This window comes from Anser anser (genome assembly GCF_964211835.1).
Source record: "Anser anser genome assembly, chromosome: 2".
NCBI lineage: Eukaryota > Metazoa > Chordata > Aves > Anseriformes > Anatidae > Anser > Anser anser.
This window is the reverse complement of record NC_139721.1, coordinates 93,411,995-93,437,871: the sequence shown is the minus strand read 5'-3', so window position 1 is coordinate 93,437,871 and position 25,877 is coordinate 93,411,995. Positions and strand designations below refer to the sequence as shown.

The 25,877-nt window shown below is 40.9% G+C and overlaps 1 protein-coding gene across 2 annotated transcripts in view; it reads right to left on the bottom strand.

The window, feature by feature from the left end:
• The window catches only part of STAC (SH3 and cysteine rich domain), a 92,351-nt gene extending 69,725 nt beyond the window's left edge, over positions 1-22,626 (bottom strand). Inside the window, exons 1-5 of one of the 2 annotated variants that reach the window (XM_083827552.1) lie at positions 22,521-22,626; positions 8,923-9,039; positions 6,457-6,803; positions 6,124-6,210; positions 5,461-5,560 (exon numbers count right to left, since the gene is read on the bottom strand). In XM_083827552.1, the coding sequence (XP_083683678.1) occupies positions 5,461-5,560; positions 6,124-6,134 (111 nt within the window). In that variant the 5' untranslated portion in view covers positions 6,135-6,210; positions 6,457-6,803; positions 8,923-9,039; positions 22,521-22,626. The remainder of the gene's footprint in view (positions 1-5,460; positions 5,561-6,123; positions 6,211-6,456; positions 6,804-8,922; positions 9,040-22,520) is intronic. The other variant, XM_083827553.1, reaches the window with a different exon arrangement.
• Between the last annotated feature and the right edge of the window lie 3,251 nt (positions 22,627-25,877).

Sequence of the window (25,877 nt, the reverse complement as noted above, 5' to 3'; positions counted from 1 at the left end):
AGTTGTTGAAAGATAATAGACACTTTCTTCATTTTGGCAAAGTAGAAAGTGTGGATAGAAGAGAGTAAAATGACAATTCTGTTTTGCCATAGATAGATATGTCTTTGCCTAAGAAATGATCTGACATATATATATCAAAGCAAAAACAATATCAGAGTGTTTTAATCAGGGAAAGATTAAGAAAGAGAGAAAGGCCAAAATAAATGTAAATATAAGAACTCTGCTCAAGAAATTATCGATAGGAACAGAGTATTACTTTCTTTCTCTTAAGGAAATCCTCCTGTACATAATCTGTTCTAACACTTCATGAAAAAATAACACATTAAAATACTTAAGCTCATTTCTTTCCCTTAGTCTTACCTTCACAGCATGTACTCAGCGTTTTATGCAGAGGCATGTGGGTAAGATTAAGGAGAACCCTTTTTTTCTTATGCTTCCACAAGATTTTTGAAACTGTTTGGTGTTCCTTTGAAGACTGTAGCAGTAGTTTACATACTGAATATTCATCACTAGTATGGAGGGTGAAGCACTAACTGTACACCATACTCCCTGCCTTTTTTAAATATTCATTGTCAAGTAACCATCCATGGAGCCTCATAAAGTATTAACTATTTAAGTAGGGAAGATCTCTGCGTAACTGCATAGAACAAATCCTACATGATTTAAATCCCACACAATCCTATTAAAATTCAAAGAGTTTCCAGTTGTTTATGTTAGTTCAGTATCTAATATTAACACCTGGTTTTAAAAATTTACATAAGCAATACTGCTCCACTAGACCAGTAGGACAGGACAGAGTAAGTTCAACCTTCTTGACTGATTTGGGTATATAAATAAATTATGTCTACATCTTGAACTTCAGCACTGTAGGCTTTACTTGGTTCACTGCTTTTCAAAAACTTCCATTTTATGTATTATATATCATGTTAGAAAGTACAATTGTGCTACATCTCCTGAATTGTCTTTCCTGAATTTGAAGATAGCCTGCATTTCCCTGAATAGTGGCTGCTGAATAGACCATGTATGGAAGTGTCAGACTGATAGATTCATTTATTTTGTGAAACGTATAGTCCAAATGCCATATTTAGTTGGAGGAGTAGTTTCTATTTTTTTTTTTCATTTTTCAGCTATTCAACTTACTTAACTGACCCAAGTGTAAGCAATTTGTCAGGACAATGAAATCATGGTGTGGAGCATTCACACCAAAGATGTATTACTGCAGCACATCACGATTGCAGCTGAAGTTCATAAAAATTAGATGGAAATGGACAAAGCTGTGAAAGAATATTTGGCCTTCACAGATATCCACTGCTATCTACAAGTAAGTAACTTCTACATGACAGAATGCGTCCAATATCAAGGATCAGGGCTTGATACCCTTTCTGGGGTGTATGAAAGAACTGGACAGATATTTTACATATTTTAAATGAAACACTAATAGTTTGAAGTCCAGTACTGACCAACCCTGCTGCTACTAGCTTAAGCATCACAGGTGCTCAGGTCCCCTTAAAATTTAAAAATGGGAAGGGCATTTTCTAAGATGTAGTCCGTTGTCTATGAATACCCCCAACCATTATTCACAATACAGCAATAATGCCTTGACTCACACTTAGAGAGAAATCAGCAGATGGTCTCTTTCCTCTTCATATAGAACTGCCAGTTAAGTATAAAAAGGATAAAGCTAACAGTTGTGTGCCAACTATGCCAAAACATAGAAATATTGCCAGGTGTATGAATCTTTTCTTTTGACTCATATGTCCCTATATTTTAGTTTTCTTTACTAAACTCCAAAGTACCTGTGCACGTAAGAGACGTTAGAAATATCTGATCACTGCCACTAGATTTCTGCCTCTATTGCTAACTTAGAGATTGTACCAGCGTGCAGTGTCTTTAATTGCTACCAACAGGAAGAAATCTTTCCTTAGGATCCATTAGCTAATGACTTCCTCCCTTACTAAGTTGTAATTCTACAAAATTGTTTGTCAAACTGGCCATTTGCCTTCTTGGAAGCCAGATGTGAAGGATCCAAACAGGTAGGAGACATGACTACAAACACATACGTGTAATCGTATTAGCAATTATATACATTTATATGGTAACCTCATAAAGTTATTTTCTTAATACATTTTAAGTATCCACTCAAGTCATACTTAGGTCTGAAGCAAGTATTTTCAAGAGCCAATAAATTAATAAGTTAATTACTAGTTTTGCAGCATTCTTAACCATTCAAGCTCTAGGGTTTTTAGATCAGCAGCAATATATATAGTTCTATAGGATGGCCCAGATACAGTGTGTTTGCTAGCCTTTGGACATCTGCTTGAAGTTATATAAATAAGAGAGTACACTGGAGGTGTTACATGTAACGCAGCTGAGGACACACAATCCCAAAGACACATTCACATAATACAGCAATGTATCTACTACACCACAAGGCAAACATATACTTTGAACATGTAAATAAGGCCCAGGCAATGTGGTGTACTGAAAGTGCAGTTGAATTTCCTCATTCTGAGCAGCTGCACTGAAATTCAGCTGTGAAGATGGTCATGACGAGGAGGACATGCACTGGTCTTTCAGCTTTCAGCATCTGAGTGTGCTCACCTGTAAATATACTCCTAATCCATAGGAAAAGGCAGTGGGAAGTTTCAGTGTTTATTAAGAGTGAGCTGCTTTCCTGTGGCAGGGCTGTGTGACTAATGCATGAGAGTCATTCCTCGCAGTTTCAGCTACTTGTAACAACCTAAAGTTCTGCCTCTCAAACTCATGCTAGTCAGGAATTGCAATATCTCCACTGTATCATCTTCTGAGTACAGTCTGGAGTATGCTAGATAAAACCCTTTTATTGGACTTTGGTACTGTAAGTGACTATCTGCCAACATTATCTACTTTAAAAAGACTGGAAGCAAGCTTTCTACATTAGCTCAACATTAGTTTTTCAAAATTGTCTTTCTGCTGAAATGTTTTCAAATGCGTTTTGAAGGTTGGTATTATCCGTGTTGTTTCTGTTTCTATATTTGGAATCATAATAGTGTTTTGCCACAGAAACAAGTCATTGTGGGGTAATTAGATACTGCACAAACTGTTCTGCAGTAACTGCAGAAGACAAGAACTTGTTAACCTATGCAACAGAGAAAACTCAAGAAAGCTTAGGCCTCTGTGAATGACAGGATAGTTCCCTCAGCAGGGGACACCATGGGATAAAAACTTGTGCACAGGCTGTTGGCACACACTGACATGTTTTTGTCAGAGACTTTAGCTTCTGAAGTATATCAACTCCCTTGGTAAAAAATAAAAATAAAATAATAATAAAAAAATAATGTTTTCGTGAAATCATTGAGAATTTTTCCATCCTCCTGTTTACTAGGACCAAAAAACCAAAGCAATTCTCCTAATGATCTGAGGGCTCTCTTGACTCCATCTATTGAAATAATACAACACATTTTCTTATTTGTAGTTCTAAAATGTGAATACACAGTTTATATATTTACTTAAAATATCTGTATGCAAGTAATGGCATCAACTACACAGCCACAGATTTTGCCAATTGCAGTGTGTCACTTCAAATGCTCACAAGACTGGGAAAACTGATGATGATAATGTTTGATTATAAACCATTTAGTAGTCTATTTGCTCTCTTGCCAGACGTGCCTAACTCCTTTTGTCATCCTTGAGAGTGCATTCACATGCAGCAAGAAGGATCCATACATGTAGCACTTGTCTTTCTGTAGATTTAGGATTCCTGCCTGTTCTTTCGTTTTGGGCACAGTGCTCTGTCACCCGATGGGAAAGTCCCTCATGTGAGCAGCACCTCGAGCTCCATATCCGCTTGCTTGGCACTGAGTGAAGACTCTAGCTGGGAGCAGAAGGAGCACGCAGCCTGCCAGGCCCTGGGCACAGCCCAGCACATGTGAGGAGCTGGTGCTGGCAGTGCAGTGAAGGCTCCTGTTATTTCTGGGACCTCAGTGGCAGGCTGAGCTTCCCACCAGACAAATAACAACTCAGCAGTTCTAGGGAAGTGCTCTCTGCAAAGGATTTAGGTACCCATCAAATGGATCCTTTTAGAGCCTGGGGTTGAAACAATAATCCATTTACTTTTCATTTCCCACTAACCAGAGAGACTGCAGCAGTGTCCCAGTAGTGCTGAGTGTGTATAGTGAACAGTGTGAATAGGGAATGCTATTGTTGCTGGGAGAGCTCTTTTCTTTTACAGAGGCTGTTTTATATAGGGAATACCTTAGCTATCCTCCTTGGAGTATAGCATCTTAAAAAAATCCCGAAGCCCACATCAGAACTCTTCCCACAGAGGCTCTTGTGACTCGCTCTCTGGAAACCTAGTTGTAACTGTGGAATAACCTTCCACAGCCTTCCTACATTAGAAGGCTGTGGATGTAGGAGCAGCCTTCCTACATTAGACCCAGGCAGTCAGTACCTTCAAACACGGGCCAACACGAACCTTCCCTGTCAGGCAGCTGTTTTGCTCATATGGTGCTTCCTAAGGCTCTAATCAGCTGTAAGCTCCTAGTGACAAGGACCTCCCTATTTGTACATGTTTACCCAGCACACAGCATCACTGTGGAAGCCTACAGGAAGATCTAGCAGGTGCTATCATGGTATCAATCATAAGTAGGTAGCAGAGGATAAGTAAAAGCCCATTATCCAGAAAAGCTGCAGAGAACATTCATTATCTAAGGTTCCTACTTTTCTCCCTTTACCCCTCTATCTTCCAAATCACATACTGGCAGACAGAAAAACTTTTCATGTGCAAGTCAATTAAAAATTTAGAGGTCATGCCTTTTGAGCTGGATGTTGGTTTTCAGTAAGGTAAATTGAACCACATTTATTAATCAATAAATAAAAGGCTGGGGGAAAAAAATCATTTTCCAGGTAGTGTACATAAGGACTCTTGTGCCAAAACTGTCACTTATATCCCATTTCAACTGCTGGCTTGTTAAACAGTGAAAGTTCACTGATGGGTCTGCCAGATTAGATGAGGCAGGTGAAACATCCCAAGCCCCCACCAAAAAATCTCCTCTCCATACCTGTGAGAAAATCAACCTTTCCAACTATGAACAAAACCCTTTAAGTGATCTGATGCTCAGTGTGAAAATAACTAAAATCATCTGTTGGCATCGATCCCCACCCTGACCCCCATCACTCCCCCAGGTCATTTGAGTAATAAGAAGATGAAAAATACAAACCAAATTCCCCAGACACAAACATCTCAAAAGGCAAATGGTTTCCCAGTTCAGAACCCTGAGCATCCCATGTAACAGGGAGAATTCAGAAGTCAGAAGTAGGAGTGTCAGAGCAGGCACCACAATCAGAGGTGGCTCACAGCACTCTAATGCTGATCCTGGCACAGGGCTGCAAATAAAAATCAAAGCAACACATCTCTTTTCAAAACAAAGGAAGAGTTAAGAAAAATAAAAAGGAAAAGAAAACATCTAATTCTTCAAGTACCTTTGATTCCTGGCTGGTGGTTGATGCTGGAGAAGGGGGCTGCTCTGTTCTCTCCACTTCATTCTCTTTCTCCACACTATCCACGCTGACTTCAGTCATGCTGCTCGGAGGAATCATTTTGCCTCTAAAACACTGCGACTATCGGGAAAAAGGGCTACAGACCTTTCTTGCTTTTTTCATTCAATGTCCTCTTTCTTCTCTGCTCTTCTCGAGCAAATGAACTCCAACCACTCAGTTTCACTACATTTGCAAGAGCAGAATTCTCTGGATTTTCTTTTTTCCCTTATCCTCCTCCCCCTCCCTCCCCTCCTCTATGCAATTCTGCTAGCGAGGGGAGTAAGTTATCGATGGCTCCATAGGGCAGTTGTGTGCCTGCTTCTCTCCTTTCCCCGATCCTCCTCTCCTCTGTGTGAAGCCTGGAGGTGTGGAGCAGAGTCGTGACCATCAGCCCCGCGATCAGATGGGAGTGAAGCAAAGCAGAAAGCCCCAGCCATGCACATACACAGGGCACCGGAGGGAGGAGTTATATTTCTAATGCTTTGAATAGCTTTGGGGAGCATGTGCTGTCATAGTAGTGAAAGAAAGTAATGCGTGCATGCACACACACACACACAATACACACACACAGGCAGGCAGGGTACATGAGGTTTGGCAACATTTTACCTTTTAATCATGCTGAAGAAGGCAGAGTTTCAAGGGCAGCTTTATATTCTCATAAATCTGGTGATTTCCCAAGAAGGGCTCTAGAAACTGAGAAGAAAAATGACCCTCCCTTTACTTTGTCCCAGAGAAGATTATTAAGAATCCTAACCACTGATGTCTCTAAAACACCCACCCTGCCTTACACCCTGAGCAAGTGACAGGAGAGGGGCAGGGGAAAGGCACCTGTGGCTCCACGTGCTTTTTGCTCCCCTCTGGGGCAGGGGAGCCCCACTCTGAGCCACACACACGCAGCCATGGTCAGCTCGAGCTCCTGCCACCACACGAATCCTGTACCTGTAGGTTGTCATAGTGATAACACTCAATTGGGCTGCAACGGAGCAGAGGCAGCTGTCGGGAAGGGCCTGCCAGCATTCCCCAGTGCCGTCTTTCCCAAGGATGCGGTGCCCAAAGTCACGCTCGGGGGGCTGCAGTAGCGCTGGCAGAAGGTCAGCACGACTTTGCTGGCTGGCTCAGCTCTTGTCTTGGATTTGAATCAGCTGCAAAGATGCCTGTCAGCTCTCTTCCCCGCTGACTTAAGGTCTGCGTGGTGAAAGGTTAAATGGATTTGCTCCCCACCAGATGTATGTTCTGCAGAGCAGGAGCCACTCTGTATGGCTGCTGGAGATGCCTCTTTATGTTTCCTTTGAAGAAAAAAGAAAAAGCAACCCAAACATGTTTTCAATAAGCAGTGCTTATATCCCTTAAAGTGAGAAGGAAAAAAAAATCTTGCTAAGTAGATTTTTTCCTGGAGATACAGGTAAACATGTTTGGAGATGATTTGCTGACATCTGAGCCAGACAGGAGTTTCAGGACCTTGTCAGCTCTGGGAGAGGGTACCAGATTCCCTTCTGGTCCCATCCCTTAGAAATATAGTTGCTACCTGGGGCCGCCTTGCAGGCCTTCTCTGCCCCCAAATGATCCATGGGTGAAAGTGAAGCAGTTTATCAAGACAGGGATTGTACAGATGAAAGCCTGAGCAGAAAGTGCCCTGCAGACTCTGTATTCTTTATAACTATGCAGAAGCCAGGGGGGAAAAAAAAAAAGACAAAAAAGACTTTCTTTGAAGCTCTGGTGAATTTTTAGGACTGGCAGTTAAATGAGGAAAAAAGCCTTTTTCTTTGAAATAGAACATATAAGATACTGAAATCTTTAGTAGACAATAAACATGAAATACCGCAATGCTATTTGTACCACCACTTCAGAGCAAAAGCTCATCTTAGGAGTCTGCCAGCAAAACCCATTATTTGGCCTGTAGTCGCTAACACCATTATAGGGATCAAAATGAGAACACAGGCTGCTGTTGATGCAGCTTCAGTGACAACTGAGATTGAAGCAAGGAAACACAGAGCTTGGAGGGGCAGATTTGGCAGGTAAGTGAAGGAATTTATTTCCAAGGGTTTGATTTCTAAAATACAGCAAAGTCTTAGACTGTTCTCTTTAGAGCCAGAGGAATTCTCCAGGCACAAAGCTCACATCTTCCACCCACTAAGTGAGATTTAGGTGCTGCTGTACATTCAGCCTCCTAGCAATGAGGAGGGACCGGGCAGAGTTACAATTTGGGAGAATTAGGGTAGCTGCAGGCAACAGAGATCTTGGCAGGGCGACAGCAAATGAACACTCCAGCTCTGGCAGTGGTGTCCTTCCCTGATGGTCCAGCCCAGACAGGGCAAGGGCGTGGGGTCTGCCTGCTGCAAGGTTTGCTCTGTGTGTCCAGCAGTGGAACAGGTGAGAATCACAAAACTATTTTTCATTCATGCCCCCAGCAGTGCCAAGAAACAGTCTTTTCTGTCAAGATGCTCAAAAGCATCTTCTTATAGTGAACTTATAGGCCACATCTGAAATAGGCCTGCAGTGGCTGGTTAATAGTTAATGCTCTAAGTGTTATGAAATCCTGCACACATTTTGTATGAAAAGCTTGTAACGTCATGACTATGTAAGTGACCGTCATACCACTCTCTACTCACCCCCCCCCCTTTTTTTTTTGTTTTACCAAATTAGTACTGACACCTGCTGCACTCCCTCGCTTCTTCCAATTACTCACTTGTCAACCACGACTGATCTGTCAGTTTCTTGACAATTAGCCTGGGAAAGATGAGTCAAACCTAAAATCTTACCAAAAAAGCAAAAAGGGAAAGAAGCTGGATTTCTTACATTTTTATTTCCTTCCACATAAGCTGGCTACTGAAAATCAAATATTCAGTATAACAAAACAGACTGATCAAATTAGATGAGCCTACAACTCCCACTCTCTCCCATGCTTCACTCTTGAGAAGTTGGACTTATGATTAGTGCCAATCAGTCTCTAAGTGAAGGTACTCGGCGGAAATGTAAGCACTGCAGCACAGTGCTAAACAAGAGGAAATTGAACAGATTCTCTAGTGAAGAGATGAGTGTAGATTTCTGAAGTGGAGAAAGGAAATTTGGATGAACAAAATATGAGAATGGATTCTCAGCCCCCAGCTGAAGTTGTTGCACTGTGTAAAGGCACTTGAATGCTGCCTGGAGTCACCACCAAGCACTCTCTTGTTGGGTGGTGCAAAACTGAGTGCATAGATGCTATGTTTCATCCTCCCTCCTGTCTCCGGGCCACACACATGAAGGTGACAGGGCATGATGCAGAGCTCTCCTCTGTGCTGGGGCTCCAGCTGTTCTTCTTGAGCACTGTCTGCAGCCCGCTCAATCAGAGCATCCAAAAGGCTCCTGGCACCAGGAATACATACTCTGATTATTAATACACACGGCTGTACTGCCAAGTCCTACCTGCTGTAGAGCTCCACAGTGGCAAGATTAAGTTGATGTAGGTGTTTTGGCCCATGCCATGTTCTTTCACATTCTTCTTCTGGTGCAGACATTCCCCTGATATATTTAGGCACCTTTCTGCAAAAGAGTTACATGAGCACAGCTGGATTTCTCTAAGAGGAAAATTAGGAAGTCAGCACTTATCAAAAGATGTTATACCTGATTAGACACCCCAGGCATTTACTAGAGAAAAATACTAAGTATAAAGGAGAGAGGGAGCTACAGGTATCATTATTTACTGCCTGGTGCATAAACCAGCTCATAGTCCTGAGCAAAATGGATATAAGGTTGCTTATAGAGACAATACCGATGAACAACACTTTTAAACCACTATGTTCCGCCCTCTAGGAATAGACAAAACAGGGAGGAATCAGGATGTCTGCCACCAAAGCACAGCCCTAAAAGGGAAGAGGATTGCAGTCTACTGAGAGTCCAAGTGGTTGCAGACTGAGTGCTACAGTAAACCATTAGACATGGAAAAAGGATGTCATTCTGGTACTTGCAGTGCAACTTTATCATCCTCTCTCTAAGTCACTCAGTTCAATTTGGGAATGTTCCAGGTGAGAAGTTGTAGCTTCATTTCTTACTCCATCCAATTTTGTCTTTGTGGAAACAGGCAACAGGATACCCATCTAGTACCATTTGCGATGGGAATTTTACTTTTGGCATAGTGCATTTGGCCAGACGTATCAGCAGACATGTTCACTAGGCTGTACTCTCAAACATCCACTATTGCCCACAGCTGGCTACTAGACTGCAAAGACCGGACCATTGCTTTAGCAGAGAATTTGCCTGTGTTTCCAAGTAACAGGCTTGTGGGCACTTCTCCGCCAGAAAACATTGTAGCCGCAGAGAAAACAGTATTAAAATAGCATCAGGTGGCTGTTTTTTTTTTCCTTGTTATTTTGTTTTGTTTGTAGCCACATACCCCTTGTTTGCTATCGGTAGAATCTTGGCAGTTCATCAAGCAGCTAACATAGCAACAACCCTTCCCACACCCCAGGATTTCACTTATCAAAATGGCATCCAAGGGCTACAGTCACCAGCTCATCAAGCTGGAAGCAGAAGCCAGTCAATGCTCTGAAAGCATTCACAGTACTAGTGGGATAATGGTGACTTGTATTTTGACTAAAATACAGTTAACTAAAATTCAGTTCTCTATTCTTGGCGAAGTCAGGAAGGGGACGAGTAAAACCGCTGTCTTGGACTTCCGGAGGGCAGACTTTGAGCTGTTCAGGACACTGGTTGGCAGAGTCCCTTGGGAGGAGGTTCTGAAGGGCAGAGGAGTCCAGGAAGGCTGGGCACTCTTCAAGAAGGAAATCTTAATGGCTCAGGAGCGGTCTGTCCCCACGTGCCCAAAGACGAGCCGGCATGCAACTAGACCGGCCTGGCTGAACAGAGAGTTGTGCGAGCTTAGGAGAAAAAAGAGTGTTTATAATCTTTGGAAAAGAGGGTGGGCCACTCAGGAGGACTATAAGGATGTTGCGAGGCTGTGCAGGGACAAAATTAGAAAGGCCAAAGCTCATCTGGAACTCAATCTGGCTACTGCCGTTAAAGATAACAAAAAACGTTTTTACAAATACATCAACACAAAAAGGAGGACTAAGGAGAATCTCCATCCTTTACAGGATGTGGGGGGAAAATTAGTTACAAAAGATGAGGAAAAGGCTGAGGTGGTCAATGCCTTCTTTGCCTCAGTCTGTAGCGGCAGGACCGGTTGTTCTCTGGATACCTGGTACCCTGAGCTGGTGGAAGGGGATGGGGAACAGGATGTGGCCCTCACTATCCATGAGGAAATGGTTGGCGACCTGCTACAGCACTTGTATGTACGCAAGTCGATGGGGCCAGATGGGATCCACCCGAGGGTACTGAGCGAACTGGCAGAGGAGCTGGCCAAGCCGCTTTCCATCATTTATCAGCTGTCTTGGCTATGGGGAGGTCCCAGTCGACTGGCGGCTAGCAAATGTGACGCCCATCTACAAGAAGGGCTGGAGGGTAGACCTGGGGAACTATAGGCCTGTTAGTTTGACTTCAGTGCCAGGGAAGTTCATGGAGCAGATTATCTTGAGTGCCATCACGTGGCACGTGCAGGGCAAGCAGGAGATCAGGCCCAGTCAGCATGGGTTTATGAAAGGCAGATCCTACTTGACAAACCTGATCTCCTTCTATGACAAAGTGACACGCTTACTGGATGAGGGAAAGGCTGTGGATGTGATCTACCTTGACTTCAGTAAGGCTTTTGACACCGTTTCCCACAGCATTCTCCTCAAGAAAGTGGCTGCTCTTGGCTTGGACTGGCGTATGCTTTGCTGGGTTAAAAACTGGCTGGATGGCCGAGCCCAAAGAGTCGTGGTGAATGGAGCCAAATCCAGTTGGAGGCCAGTTACTAGTGGGGTCCCCCAGGGCTCAGTGCTGGGGCCAGTTCTCTTTAATATCTTTATCCATGACCTGGATGAGGGGATCGAGTGCACCCTCAGTAAGTTTGCAGATGACACCAAGTTAGGTGCGTGTGTCAATCTGCTCGAGGGAAGGAAGGCTCTGCAGGAGGATCTGGATAGGCTGGACCGATGGGCTGAGGCCAACTGTATGAGGTTCAACAAGGCCAAGTGCCAGGTCCTGTGCCTGGGGCAGCGCTACAGGCTGGGAGATGAGTGGCTGGAAAGCTGCCTGGCAGAGAAGGACCTGGGAGTATTGGTTGATAGTCGGCTGAATATGAGCCAGCAGTGTGCTCAGGTGGCCAAGAAGGCCAACAGCATCCTGGCTTGTATAAGAAGCAGTGTGGCCAGCAGGTCTAGGGAGGTGATTGTCCCCCTGTACTCGACTCTGGTGAGGCCACACCTCGAGTACTGTGTTCAGTTTTTGGACCTGTTGCTACAAGAAGGACATGGAGGTACTCGAGAGAGTCCAGAGAAGGGCAGCGAAGCTGGTGAGGGGTCTGGAGAACAAGTCTTACGAGGATCGGCTGGGGGAGCCGGGGTTGTTCAGCCTGGAGAAGAGGAGGCTCAGGGGAGACCTCATCACTCTCTATAGGTACCTTAAAGGAGGCTGTAGAGAGGTGGGGGTTGGTCTATTCTCCCATGTGCCTGGTGACAGGATGAGGGGGAATGGGCTAAAGTTGCACCAGGGGAGGTTTAGGTTGGATGTTAGGAAGAACTTCTTTACTGAAAGGGTTGTTAGGCACTGGAATGGGCTGCCCAGGGAAGTGGTTGAGTCGCCATCCCTGGAGGTCTTTAAAATACGTTTAGATGTAGCCCTTAGTGATATGGTTTAGTGGAGATCTCGTTGGTGTTAGGACAGAGGTTGGACTAGATGATCTTGGAGGTCTCTTCCAACCTAGACGATTCTGTGATTCTGTAAAAATCTCAAAGTACTTTTTGGAGTTCAAGTAGTAAGCCTCCCACTGCTTCCAGGAGTGCTTATACTGTAACAAGGGAGTAAAGGTAGAGGAAGCCAAACCAACAGATTTGTGCTTGTACTTAAGCGTGAGATAAATAGAACCTCTGCCTGACCATTAATTTCAAAACCCATCTCTCTCTCCATCCATGGTAATACTACAGGGAGTGATGCAGAGACCACAATGCAGCTTGGGCAACTTGAACCTATCTTTCAGAGAAATTATGATGAGATTGAAATACTGCTACCCCATCATCTAGTTCAAGAAAATGAACAATGCTGCATCCTCTTGTGACAGCAAGAAATGTTTGAGAAGGGGAGAAGAGGATGTAATTATAAAAGATGGAATTTAGCCAAGATACAGCATGTAATATGTTCAGTCTTACAAAAAGCAGTGAGGTACCTTTAAATAACTAGCAACAATCCCAACCTGATTTTACATCTTTGCTAGCAGTGTGATTCCTTCTCTCTTTTTATAGGAATGTGATATAAAAAGAGGCCTGTGGAATCAGTAGCACCACTTCCTGCAACTCACAGATACTTGTAGAAATTCCTGCCATTTAATAGCCATCTACTGACTCGGTCCAACATGACTGTAGCGGGAATGCCCTCACCCAGTTCAAAGGGTTGCTGTGGTGGTGATTCAGCTATGCAAGCACAATGTACTAAATCCTTTCATGGTATCTGTGCTCCAAATATTTAAAGAGGTAACAAAGTTATGATAATTAATACTATCTCCCCCCCTTTTTCTGGACTCTGCTTTAACCTTACTTCTGTTCCCCAGGATGAAAAGCCTCATAGAAAGTAAGACTCTACCTGATTACTGTCAGTACAACTCGGAAGACTCTTATATAAACCCAGCCAGCTCTACCTACTTCATTTTCTTCTCAGCTGTTTCCAGGGTGGGGTGGGAGGAAACCCCAACAGGGTCACCATCCTGGATCTTGGGCCTTTTTTTTTTTCTTCTTTTCTGAATAGCTTTCAGTAGGAGGGAGCTTTCAGTCATCTTTCTTTCCTAAATTTCCTCCAACCTGAATTCTCACTGAAATTTCCTTGTCCAATTGTCATCCTTTTCAGGTATGAGTTGAGTATTACAGCTCACAGGGCTTTACCGGATTTGTCTTGTTCCATCACTCTGGTATTGAAGAGTGTATTATAATGAGCTAGTTCTTAACTAATGCCAGTGAAAATGCACTTACAGCAAAGTTTTGTTTAGAATGTAAATAGAATCCAAAACAAGATTTGCCAAACATTCCCAGCATAGCTAGTGGTGAACACAAGGATATATATATATACACACACACACATTTTTTTTTCTCCTACAGATATCTTATGGCTACACACCAATTTTTAAAAGGCTGTGCATGCACAGAATTTCCTGTCTTAGGTAGTTATAGCGTGCCTATCACTGTAATATTTAGGCACAAACATGTATGCTGAATGCAAAATAAACCTCCCTGTTTACTGAAAACCTGCAACAGTTGTGCTATCATATTTTGCATTGAAAGAAAACAGGATTTCTTAACGTGCCAATGACCTCTGTCAGAAAAGCAGGACTTTTCTACAGAGTGTCAGAACTCAGTTACACACAGCAAATCTTTAAGTGCCTTTGGACCTGGTAGGATGAAATGTTTCACAGAAATATCAGAAATTATCATCATCAAGATTAACGTCCCACTCTATCTGATTAGTGCATGTGTCAAATGGAATAGGAGTATGTATGATGAGTTTTGCCCACTGTTATATAAGTTATTATAATGATCTATTACAGTTCTTAAACAAGAATAAATAAAGTGTTCAGCCTATTATATATTGAATTGGAAAGTGAATATCTTACAACCCAAATATATTGTTTTTGTTTCTTGAATCTTGATAAGATGCAAAACTTGAAAGATATTGATGGAAGATGGGCTGTGCTTTCTCCACATAGTTACCAAAATTAAAATGTTGAAAATTAAAATGTGAAGTAAAATGTAATAATTAAGTTTCAAAAAAAAAAAAAGGTAAATCTTAAAAACACTGCAAGAGGTTATCTGTAATATTTTGTATTATTTTAAAGTAACAAAAACTCTTATAATCCAGTGCAAAATGATAGTAGGAGGGTAGATATGATCACTATGATTCTATCAAATATAATCAGTACCTTTTTAGAAGGGCTGTGAAGTCAGTTTAGAAGGTCAATTTACAGAGGAAAAAAAATCAGGTCTCACTATTATGTCTAGAAGCAGTTAAAAAACCACTAAGCATTTTAGTTGAGAACCTTTCCAACCAGATCTCTCCATGGTTATACCATCATTTTTTGAAGCACTCCAGTTCATACAATAGTTGTATTTTGTTGCTTGAAGCAACAGGAAAGAATATGATCACTTGTTGCCGTTTGAAATCTCAACACAGAGCTTTTTGGAGTCACTGCTCCTTTTATAGGTACATATCATTGCCTCATTATCCAAAGAGGTCAAGCCCAGCTGCAACAGCAAAGAATTTCATGCGGAAAGGCAGTCAAGATTTTTAGAAGTACAAACATCAGAAAAGAAGAGAAATAAAAAAGTGGAAAAGTATGAATGACTTTACTTTCCAAATTTCTAATTATTTCTATTCTTTCTTGGATAAAAGAAAGACAAAAGCAAAAAAAAAAAAAGGCCAAAAAAAAAAAACAATTAAGGTTTTATTTTGTTAGTTATACTGCCTGCTGTAACATCATGCCATACATATAATTCTAATGTCTCAGAGTGGCTGTTCAGGCAGAAAAGGATTGCACACTAGACCCAGTGAAGAGCTTTCCACAGAATGGGTTACCTCAAATTCAAATGCACAATAACTGACCTCGGTGGTTTTAGACTGAGTAAGCAGGATCACAGAATGATTTGGACTGGAAGGGACCTTAACGACCACCCAGTTCCAACACCCTGCCATGGGCATGGACACCTCCCACCAGACCAGGTTGCCCAAAGCCCCATCCAGCCTGGCCTTGAACACCTCTGGGGCTGGGGCATCCACAGCTTCTCTGGGCAACCTGTACCAGTGTCTCACTGCCCTCTGAGTAAAGAATTTCTTCCTTATACCTAAACTCAGCCTCCTCTCTTTTAGTTTAAAGCCATTACCCCTAATCCTATCACCACATTCCCTGACAAAGAGTCCCTCCCCAGCTTTCCTGCAGGCCCCCTTTAGGTACTGGAAGGCAGCTATAAGCTCTTCTTGAAGCTGTCTCTTCTTCAGGCTGAACAAACCCAACTCCCTCAGCCTGTCTGCATAGGACAGGTGCTTCAGCCCCTTGATCTTTGTCGCCCTCCTTTGGACTCATTCTAATACTTCCACGTCCTTCTTGTGCTGGAGTCCCCAGAGCTGAATGCAGGATACTGAATTATGTTGTAGATTTATTCGTATGATTGGTCAAATTGATTTTAGCAAGATTATTCAGCCAATTATATTACACAAGTGATGATTTAGCTAATATGTTTATGTATCATTTTAAAATTCTATTTTCATTTTGTAGTCCATATACGGTCTTATTACTTTTTTTTTTTTTTTTTTTTAACTGGACCATGAGGAAAGAAAAGACTAACAAGCAGAGAGCATGAGGATAGCTGAAACCTAGAGGAAAAGCAAGTTAATCCAGTTTCCTAGGAAGGACTAATATTTAGCATGCTTTAAGTTAGCCAAAAGCAGAACTAACAGCAAGGTGCAAGTGGTTTGACTTTTAGAAATGCAGGGGACTAACAACTAAAGAAAGAAGGCATTTATAGCAGAAGAAGCAGCCATCATCACATAATGCAAGGGATTGTTTCAAACTGGGGCATTCTTCTGAGATCTCAGAGAGAAGGAAATCCCGTGGATGTGGTAATCCAAATGATCAGAACATTCAAGAGGCACAGACACTAGGAAGATATAACATCAGTCAGACAAGGATTTTGATTCATAAGATAATATGAAAAGGAAAGTACTATCAACCAAGCTGCAATACAACAGAATAGATTCTCTTTCCAAGTGAATGTGACCAGCCCTCAAACATGAACTCATACGAACACACAAAGTTTATACCTGAACTGTGAGCTCTTCAGGCTCTATTCTTCAGTCCTGCTATTTTGAGTTTGTACAGCACCTAGGATCTTCCTTGCTTTCTGGCTTGTCTTGGGTATTACAGTAAAACAAACAAATAATCATTTAAAATAGTGGATGCGTGTCTGCTCAATCCCAGGAGCACTGTAAATCTAACTTCTGAAATATTTGGCTGTGTTCAAAGACCTTATCATCAAAATTTTCCTTTTGTTTTCCCTTCTCCCGCACACTCCCAATTTGCTGTGATAAACAAAATCCTGCTTTTATGCACTGACCATCAGAAACTAGAGGAGAAGGTATTCAAGCATTTTAGCAATGAAAAAAAAACCCACAGTCATATTTTCAAGACCAAAACATTAAAAAAAAAAAAGACATCAAAATAAGAAAGTAGAAGCTAAACACTAGATATTTTTATATATATGTTTTTATGCTGCATACGTAGCCCAATAATGGCTTCACATATTGCAGAAACATTGAGTGATAGACAACACTAGGCAGTAATGCTCAGGAAAGGTGGGGAAAAGATCACTGCAGCAAGGACTCCATACATCAAAAGAAACGGTATAGAGAAAGATCCAATTTGGAAACAAAATGGCTGCTGTGTATTTGTGTGACCCCCTAATATGAGCTTTGTGTAGCAAATCTATTTCTGTCTTCCACACAGAGAAGAAAAGAATGTGCAGAAATGTGAATGACATGTTTTAACTGCAGATTGTTGGTAAAGCTTTTGACTTTATAGAGGTGTATTTTTAATCCTGTTGCAGCTAGTGGATTTATAAGGATACTTGCAATACATCTTAAAAGCAGTTTCTCCATTAACTGAAATACTCCGTCCTCAAGTCTCCATGGGTGGGATTTTCAAAAATGCATCATGGGGCTTTATCTTCTTCCAGAGATGTGAAAACTGCCTTCCTTTGACCCAGACAAAACAGTTGGACCATAACTGAGCAGTTAGCTGAAATCCCTACCACTACGTTTGTACAGAAAGGTCTAGATATATTTTACTTGTTACTATTTCTCTTACTATTAGTCACCTAGAAATTATGTCTGGACCATATGCTCAGGAAAAAAAATAAAAATAATCTGGTTCTGGATTCACTCACCTTATGTCCGTATTTTTTAAAAAAAGTCATGATTGAAAGCTTTATTCCACTGAACCTGAATTTTATCTAATCTAAATGTAAGAAGGAAGTTGAAAGTAGAATAAAATACATGATAACAATGCAGCTGTAACCATTTTTTTCCAAGTCCTTTATTGTCAGATGTTATTTGCTTAGCAGCTGGTAAATAGGCTATCAAAAAAGACGTGGGGAGAGTTTTCCAAAAGACATGAATGACACCAGGGCATCAAACTTTGGTTAACCAAAGACAGATAAAGCTAACTTTTTAGAGAGAATTCTCTCAGTATAAAGAGAACATATCTCCTTCCCACCCAGGGAGGCACTTTGAGAATTACAGTAAAAGCTTCTGTGCCAATTCGATAAAACACCATCCCTGAGCAACATAGCTTTGCACATGAAGTTTCAGTCATATTATACTACTGACAAGGGGAAGACATTCACATTCAACTTCTGAAAGAGTAAATATTTTTAAAGAGAATTGTCTTAACGGGGAATTTTGAGGATGCATGCAAAATGCTGGGACCACTGAAATCAGTAAATGGTCCCAGGATTTCATCCCTGCAACCAAATACAGATGGTTCCAGATAAGGATGTCTGGCGAGATATCTGTGGGAATAAAATGATTCTGAAAAAACAGGCCATAACAGTTATCTGGCAAACAGATCAGACAGTGCTATTATAGTCAGCAGGCAAACCATTTTCCCTGTTAATTATATGCATCTAATATCAGAGATCTAATTATCCAAGAAAAAATTAAAATTCCTAAAAGAGCAGAGAACTGAAAAAATGGAATACAGCCAAACATCCCTGAAGTTTTCACTCATGACAATCTTAGCTCAGAGATCAGCATCAATTTTGACTACGCTTTAACCTTTTTATTTTTTCCCTTCAAATAGTATGAAAAAAGAAAAAAAAAAAGTTCTGTATATATAACTTCCAAATATTTACTGCCTTCCAGCACTTCTTGTACCACTTGACTATACTGAATTGCCCTGATTATTTCTCTTTTTCTGTCACTGAGAGAGAAGGATCCCTGTAAACAAAAACTTACTTTGGAAAATACAGTTTTACACCAGTATTCATTTCACCTTTGAGGAGACTGGTCACAAATTCCTAGAGCCATGAAGTATACCAGTAGCTACTTTGTTAACTATTTAATCTCATCAGTTGTGATCATTATGTAAAACAGAAATTAATGGAGTGAAATTCCTTCCTGAAAATGTAACAGTTTTCTCTGAATACATATACAGTTTGTAGCCTATTTCACATAACACCCCTGCTCAAAAAAAAAAAAAAGATTAAAAAAAAGATCATCTGATGGCCAATATCTAGACCTCTTTCCATCTATGGAAAGGGGATTTCATTTATGTCTACTGAAATACCTATGAATCAAGATGCTATGGGACCATGCTCTTCATAGTGTTTTCCTTTAAAAACAGCACTCAAGGGAAAAAAAGGGGATGGCGGGCGGGCAGGGGTAGTGAATACAAACCTGAATGCAACAAGAGCGAAATTTCTGTGAAAAGTTCAAGTATTGGTATTGGTTGTGGCCAGATATTGGTTGGTGTTCAGATGGGTTTAAACAGACATAGCTCAACTGGCTTTAGGGATCTATGCTAATTTATACAAATAAGTAGCACTAGAAATGAAGTAGCATTAGAAATGAAATAAAAGACCAGAAAACAGGATAAGCTGGAAACTCAAGTTGCATCTGAAGACACATTTAGAAGTTATATTTTGATAGCTCTTAAACTTTGTTTTTAGATCAAACCTAAAACCCTCATTCTCAACCTTCAACTTCACTACTGCCAGAGGGTATAATATGAGCTGAAGGCAAATTTACAGAAGAATACACCAAAAGGAAGAATAAGTATTATCTTGGCATTACAGAAACTATATTAAACTATATCTCCTAGGACCACAGAAGAGACATGTGTTAATGGAATCATTGCTCTCATTTTGTAAGTCTACCCATGTGGGAGCAACTTGACAAAATATCAGTTACTATTTTAAACGACAAAACCAAACCAATTCGTCTTAGGTGTCAGACATCCATACTCAAAAAGGACAATTCCTGGTTTTAGGAATTGTCCTTTCCTGTTTTTCTGTAGATTTTCTTTTAATCTGTCTCATAAAGATGTGTAACTATCCCAGTGAATTTCAGCACAGTTTAAAAGCCATGTCCTTATTTCTGCCTCAAGGGCTCCTATTAATCCCTTACAAATGTTACATGTTAGTTCAAGAAACAGAGATTTTCTGTTTTAACTAGTCACCTTCATTATCAACTCATATTCTATTATCATTCCTGGACAAGTAAATGATTTATATATTCCTTACAGGGCTAGCTTTGATATTGGGGGACTGATCTAACAAACAGATCGTCAGGGCTCTCCAACAAATTTAATATATTATTGTTTTATTCTAAGAATACCACTACATTCTAATCTCTATTAGGATTTATTGCCAGATGCAGAAACGCAATGCTTGTCAGATGAGGCGGTGTTGTAACCAGCTAGGTAGGTTTTCCCAACATGAAGGAGGTGAGTTGTTGCTCAGTGAGAGCACTTCTGGTGTCTTGACATTTATTGAAGTCCCCTTGCAGACCTGGTAGGGAGCCACCAACAGTAAGGCTTCTGGGGGACAGGTCTGAAAGTATCTGAGCATGCCCATTTGAGCTGCAGCCAGAGGATCTTCCATTCTTCCCCAGGTGGGGAAGGAAAATGTGGAGTTAGAGAGTGATTAGTCTACACAAAATCTGTGCGCCTGTGTTCACACCATGTGGACTTGGGAGTGGGATGCAGGCAGGTTTCACAACACGTTGGGGAGAAAGGTAGGGTTTGGTCATTGATTTGCTGCCTCCTTGGATGTATTTTTCTACTGAGCTGAGAGGAAAAACTGCCCACTATTTATCAGAAATGAATGCCTACCCACCATAGACTCACTGGTCACTGTGTCTTGATGCTAGCATGAAGGTCTGTTGTTTAAACTGAAAAGGAATGTTTTTTTGTTTACTCCTAAATTTCTAAATCAACAATGAAAAGTATCTTAAGTATCATATCAATGTCTATTAAGCCTTTTCTAAGCCCACCTTTTCCATTGTAAAGCTTCAGTCATGTTGGCATGAAGACATTAGGCAATATACTCTAAAGACTAATACCTATAATATCTAGTTATTGAATCACCAAACATGTCTCCTAATTCCCCCACTCTTAGACCAATGTAAACTACTCTCTCCCACCCACAGTATACCTTAGCCTTTCGTTGGAATAGCTGTGCATAATTTCTCCTGTCTCCTCAGAAAAATCTGTACAGCGTTTATCATTTATGGCGTGGCTAAAGCCTTTCAAATCTGTGAGTCATTAGACCTCGATCAAACTATGTGAGCTCACGTAAGAACAACACGAAGCGTGCTTGTAGAAATGCTTTGCTTGCTTACCTGTTGTACTTCACATAAACCTTTTTCTAGGCAAATACTCATGAGCAACGGTCTTTCTATAAAAGGAGGGAATTCACTGGGTATACTGCGTTCAAATGAGCTTTTCATTCTGAATGCAAAATTCTTACTGGATGTGAGGTCTACATACCGATGCATACCTGAAATGGAAAATGCATCAAATGGAGCAGAGTGCTGCGGCTGTATGAGCTTCTTGTGTCCCAAATTTGTACAATTTGATATATATATATATATATATATTTAAATCCCTTACAATCTTGCTCTTTTACCCTTACTTATCCTTAAGAATTCCTATCTTGGCTGGAATGTAGGGTTTGGGTTTAGTTTTGCTGGGTCAGATACGTGAATGGTGGAATTCACTGCAGTGTTTTCAAAGCTGATGGCAGCACTTGAAACTTTCACAGCAGAGTATCTTATTATGACACACTTTCACATACAATCAAATGAAACTGCAAAATATGTCTGTGATTTTGATGTCAATCTGTCAGGTGGTTCATCTATTTCAAAGGAAAGTGACTTCAGCAAACTTTGATGTACTTGATATTAGGAGTGCCTTAGCCTTAACAAAACTTGAACACAGTAGAGGACCTGATAGATCTAGGTTTCCAGACTCTTAGAACCATTTCCCTTATAAGGGTCAACAAAAAAAACATTTGCCCATACTAAATTTAATATTATCACATGAATGCTGTGTAACTGCTTGTCATAGTCAGCAAATAATTTAAAGGCTGCATTGTAAGACCTACATTTTCTTTGTTAGTAGGGCACTCCCACATTTAGGAGAGCATTAAACATTCAAATATATACATATGAATGCTGCAAAGGCATGGTGTGCTGTACTAATTGTTTTGATCACAAGAATTACAGCAAACATAAAATTAGCTCCTGGATCACAACTACAGAGTGAATAAGTCTCACCAGTCTAAACATCTCAAAGTTTGGAATTTAAAAAGACAAACATACATCTAAATTGTGCTTCACACAGTGCAGCTTTCTCCCCTCTGCTTCCCATTTGATTTTGCAGCCCATTAATCAGACAATTCATCTCAGTCACAACCCTATCGCATCCTTCTCTCTGCTCCAGTGCAACTCACCAAATGTAGCCTCTTCACATGTTTTCACATTGATGATACTACAAATTCTATATCTTATGCAACACTGGAAGCTGCACTTCTAGGGTCAGTGGTCTTAGGCAAGTGTCTCAGTCACTAGAATAGAGTTGAATGGAAGCACTGAATTATGAAACATCTGCAAGAACTGGGGTCCAAAACTGCATCTGACATGGCCTCTCTCAGTCTCTGAAACAAACACAGTCCACACAGGCATACCTTATATGCAGATTTAAAGCAATTTGAGATGGCCCAGCTACCTTTAAACGACAAGCCAGTTTAAACAGCATGCCCTAATCTCCACGTACTGATTGATATTTTGTGAGTCTCTCCAAGTCCTTAACCTGCAAATTCTCCAGCCACTTTTTCCCTCAAAACAGCCCCAACCTAAAATTATGACCTCTGTATATTTGTGATATAGCTTACCCACAGCATGTCAGCAGGACAGGCTTTACTTCTTTGCTATTACGTTGGCCATTCAGCCTCAATTCTGTCTGGAAAAGCAGCTCATGAGGGACCTCAGCAAAGGTTCCTTTAAGGAAAGGCAAAAACAGAAATCAGGACACTGAGCCAAACATGTTTCTCAATCAGGTTGGCTTAGTGCTGTGAACCGATCAGCCTAATTAGGCAGACATGATGAGGAGCAACTGTCCTCTCTAGAAACACCCAACTGTGCATGGAGCTGGCAACAATAATCAGCCCTTTATCAGAGAGCTCTGAAAGAAGCAACGCATTAGCACGGTGATTACCACCGAATGACACCCAGGTGCAGAGAGTTGTGTAGCTGCGTATATGGTACTGGGGAATTTTAAGCCTCTCATGAAACTGTGCTCTAGTAGCTAGGTTCTCCAAGAAAAGATATAAAGAAGACTGAAGGATTGATGTACATTCTAGCAGAATTAATTAAAAAATGTCAAAGTTATGAAATGTTTTTAAAAAAAGGCAATCATATTGCTGCAGCTTTATGAAGTTATTTCTGCTTTAATACAGAAAGAACTGAACAAAACTTATTTTAAAATGTTGAAATAAGAGACAATTTCTTTCCATACTGCTGTATCTGTACAGTTTTTTGAGTAATTATAGTTCCTAGTCCTTATGACTGTGACTGTAATTTAGAAAACATTAATGGGAACACTATAAAGAGTAGAAGTATCTGCAGTCACCGTCTGAAACAATAGCTTGGATGGGTATGAATTACTTCATTCACCTTAACATATATTAACTCTGAAGACTGATAATAACAATACTGTTACCATTTCACTACTCTTAATTTCATTTGAAATATATAGCTAAAGCACATGTCTCAGAGGCTTACATTCTCTCTCAAGCGACAAAAAACCCTGACTATCTTTTGTGTAATTCAGTATGACCAGCTATTCTCCATCCAACCTGCTGGTTTGTTGGAGTTTCTTTGACAAAAATGTTTTCTTCTGGCAAATGGTTTCTTTCCTCTTCTAAAAAAAAGGATCCATTTCCAGTGAAATATGAACTTCAATAAAATGAAAACATTTTTCTAAATCTAAAGTTGCCAAAATCTCAACTGGGAGAAGCAATTCCTTTTTTCTTGGGTCTATAAAGTCATGTATATTTCCCTTCTGCCACAATGTTACCTCTCCCTACTCACCTTGCCTGAGACTCCAAGGACCCAGAAAACTGAGGGTCATCCCTGCAAAATGGATATAACCTTAACTAACATTTAAGCTTACCCTCAAACAGTCTTTAAGTTCCTTCAGGATCTGGTTAACCTAGTTAAAAGCTGTACCACATTAGACAAAAGCCAGAAAACAGTGAAAGAAGGAGCCAAAGTGAAAGACTTTGTTTTCTCTCAATCTAATTCCTGTTACATCTTGGTGGTTATTTTATTTATTTGTTTGTTTGTTTTCCTCCCTTGCACATTCTTTCAGATGCAGATCTGGAAAGTAGTTCCCCATTTCTGAATTTTTGTCGTAGGCACATGTGGTGGTTTTACCGTGCTAGGCAGCTGAACTCCACCACAACTGCGCTCTCACTCCCCCTCCTTAGAAGAGGGGAAGTAAAGGAAAGAACAACTCATGGGTTGAGATAAGGATAATTTAATTAAAGGGAAAAAAATAATTATTAAGGAAAGATTGTTATTAATTTAACAATTCAACTAAAGAGAAAAAAGGGAAAGGGGAAAAGGGAGGGGGAAAGGGAAAAAAAAAAAAGTAAAGGCTGTGTGGATGTGCAGAGGAAAGAAATTACTCTCTACTTCCCACAAATGAGTGATGCTTGACCACGTCCTTGAAGCAGGGCCTCAACACACGTAGCCGGTGTTTGGGAGGACAGACATTTTCACAACAAGAGCCCATCCCTCCCCTCTTCTTCCTTTTCCTACCTTTTATTGCTGAGTGTGACATCATATGGTATGGAATATCTGAAATATCTCTTTGGTTGTTTTAGGTCAGCTGCCCTGGTGATGTTCCTTTCTCACTTTTTTGCCCACCCCCTAGGAGGGTTAGAGAGAGTCCTGATGCTGTGCCAGCACTGCTCAGCAGCAGACACAACACTGGTGTCATACCACTTATGTTCTAGCTACGAGTGCAGAGCACAGCATTGTATGGGCTGCTGCAAGGAAAGTTAACATCCCAGCCAGACCCAGTACAGCACAACAAGCCGGTGGGAGATGAAGGCAGCGGAATTCCACAACCCCCCTCTGACTGCAATGAAAATGAGGGCCAGGAAGCAATTACTCTGTGAAAACATATATATCTGCAACCACCCGGGAGGGGTGGCATTAATAAAGAGTTTTAATGCTGTTGCCTGATTAGAAAGAGGAAAGTTAAGGTTAACAGTTTTTTGTTTGTCACAGTGATTCAAAGCAAGGCTATGGGGAGTGAGAAATAGTACTTTTAAGGTAAGGGAAGCTTCACTTTCAAGCTCACAGCAGCTATGCTTTTCATCTGATGACTGCAGAAGTTGTAGAAAGAGAAAGAAACAGCCCTAAGAATCCGCAGCCTAAAAGAGCATCATGGATTATGGAAAGCAGTGTCTGCTTCAAGAAAAATGAAACTCATCTGCATCAGTCATTAGGAAAGGAGGAGCCTTATTTTACACATTTCTTTTGAACCCCAGTGCTATCCCATTACACCCCACCCAACATGTCTCACATTTGGGCAAACACCTACACAAAATGTGTTTCTTTAGGTTCTGGATGCTTTCAAAATTTGTTGGCACTTTTGTTCTTTTCATCACCAAGTAGTGAGAAGTTCAGGGGCTGACACACCTCTCTTGGTGATGTCAAGATCACTGTGAAAGTGTCTGCCACCCTACTCTTGATAATCAGTTCTCCCTCCTTGCATTCAGAGTGAGCTTGTCAGGTACCCTGCCAGGTAAGTGGGCTCTAGTCTCTGGCTCTTCCTCTTAACAACAATACCTGTATGAAAAGCCATATTTTTTGCCTCATCTCAAAGAGCCTGAAGGACAGGGACCAACTGTTTGTCCAAATCCCCTTGTACTACAGGGTTTGCTAGAAAACTTTTTCCAAGGCTGCTGTACTGCATCCTTGAAGGCAAGGATCGTGAATGTTCAAGACCTACAAAGAAACAGAACAAAGTCCCTAACTGGGCATGTGAGAGAACTGATTATTCTTGTTAAGGAGAAATAGAGAAAGGAGAAAAAAAAAAAAAAAAAAAGGAATTTCAGATTTTTCTCTTTAAATTATCAGAGAGACCAAAATGGCACTTGGTTCTAGTCTTATAGTCTTCCGATTCAATTTTCCATACTTTCCCTGTTTCCTCTTTCCCAAGTCCTCATTCCCTCCCA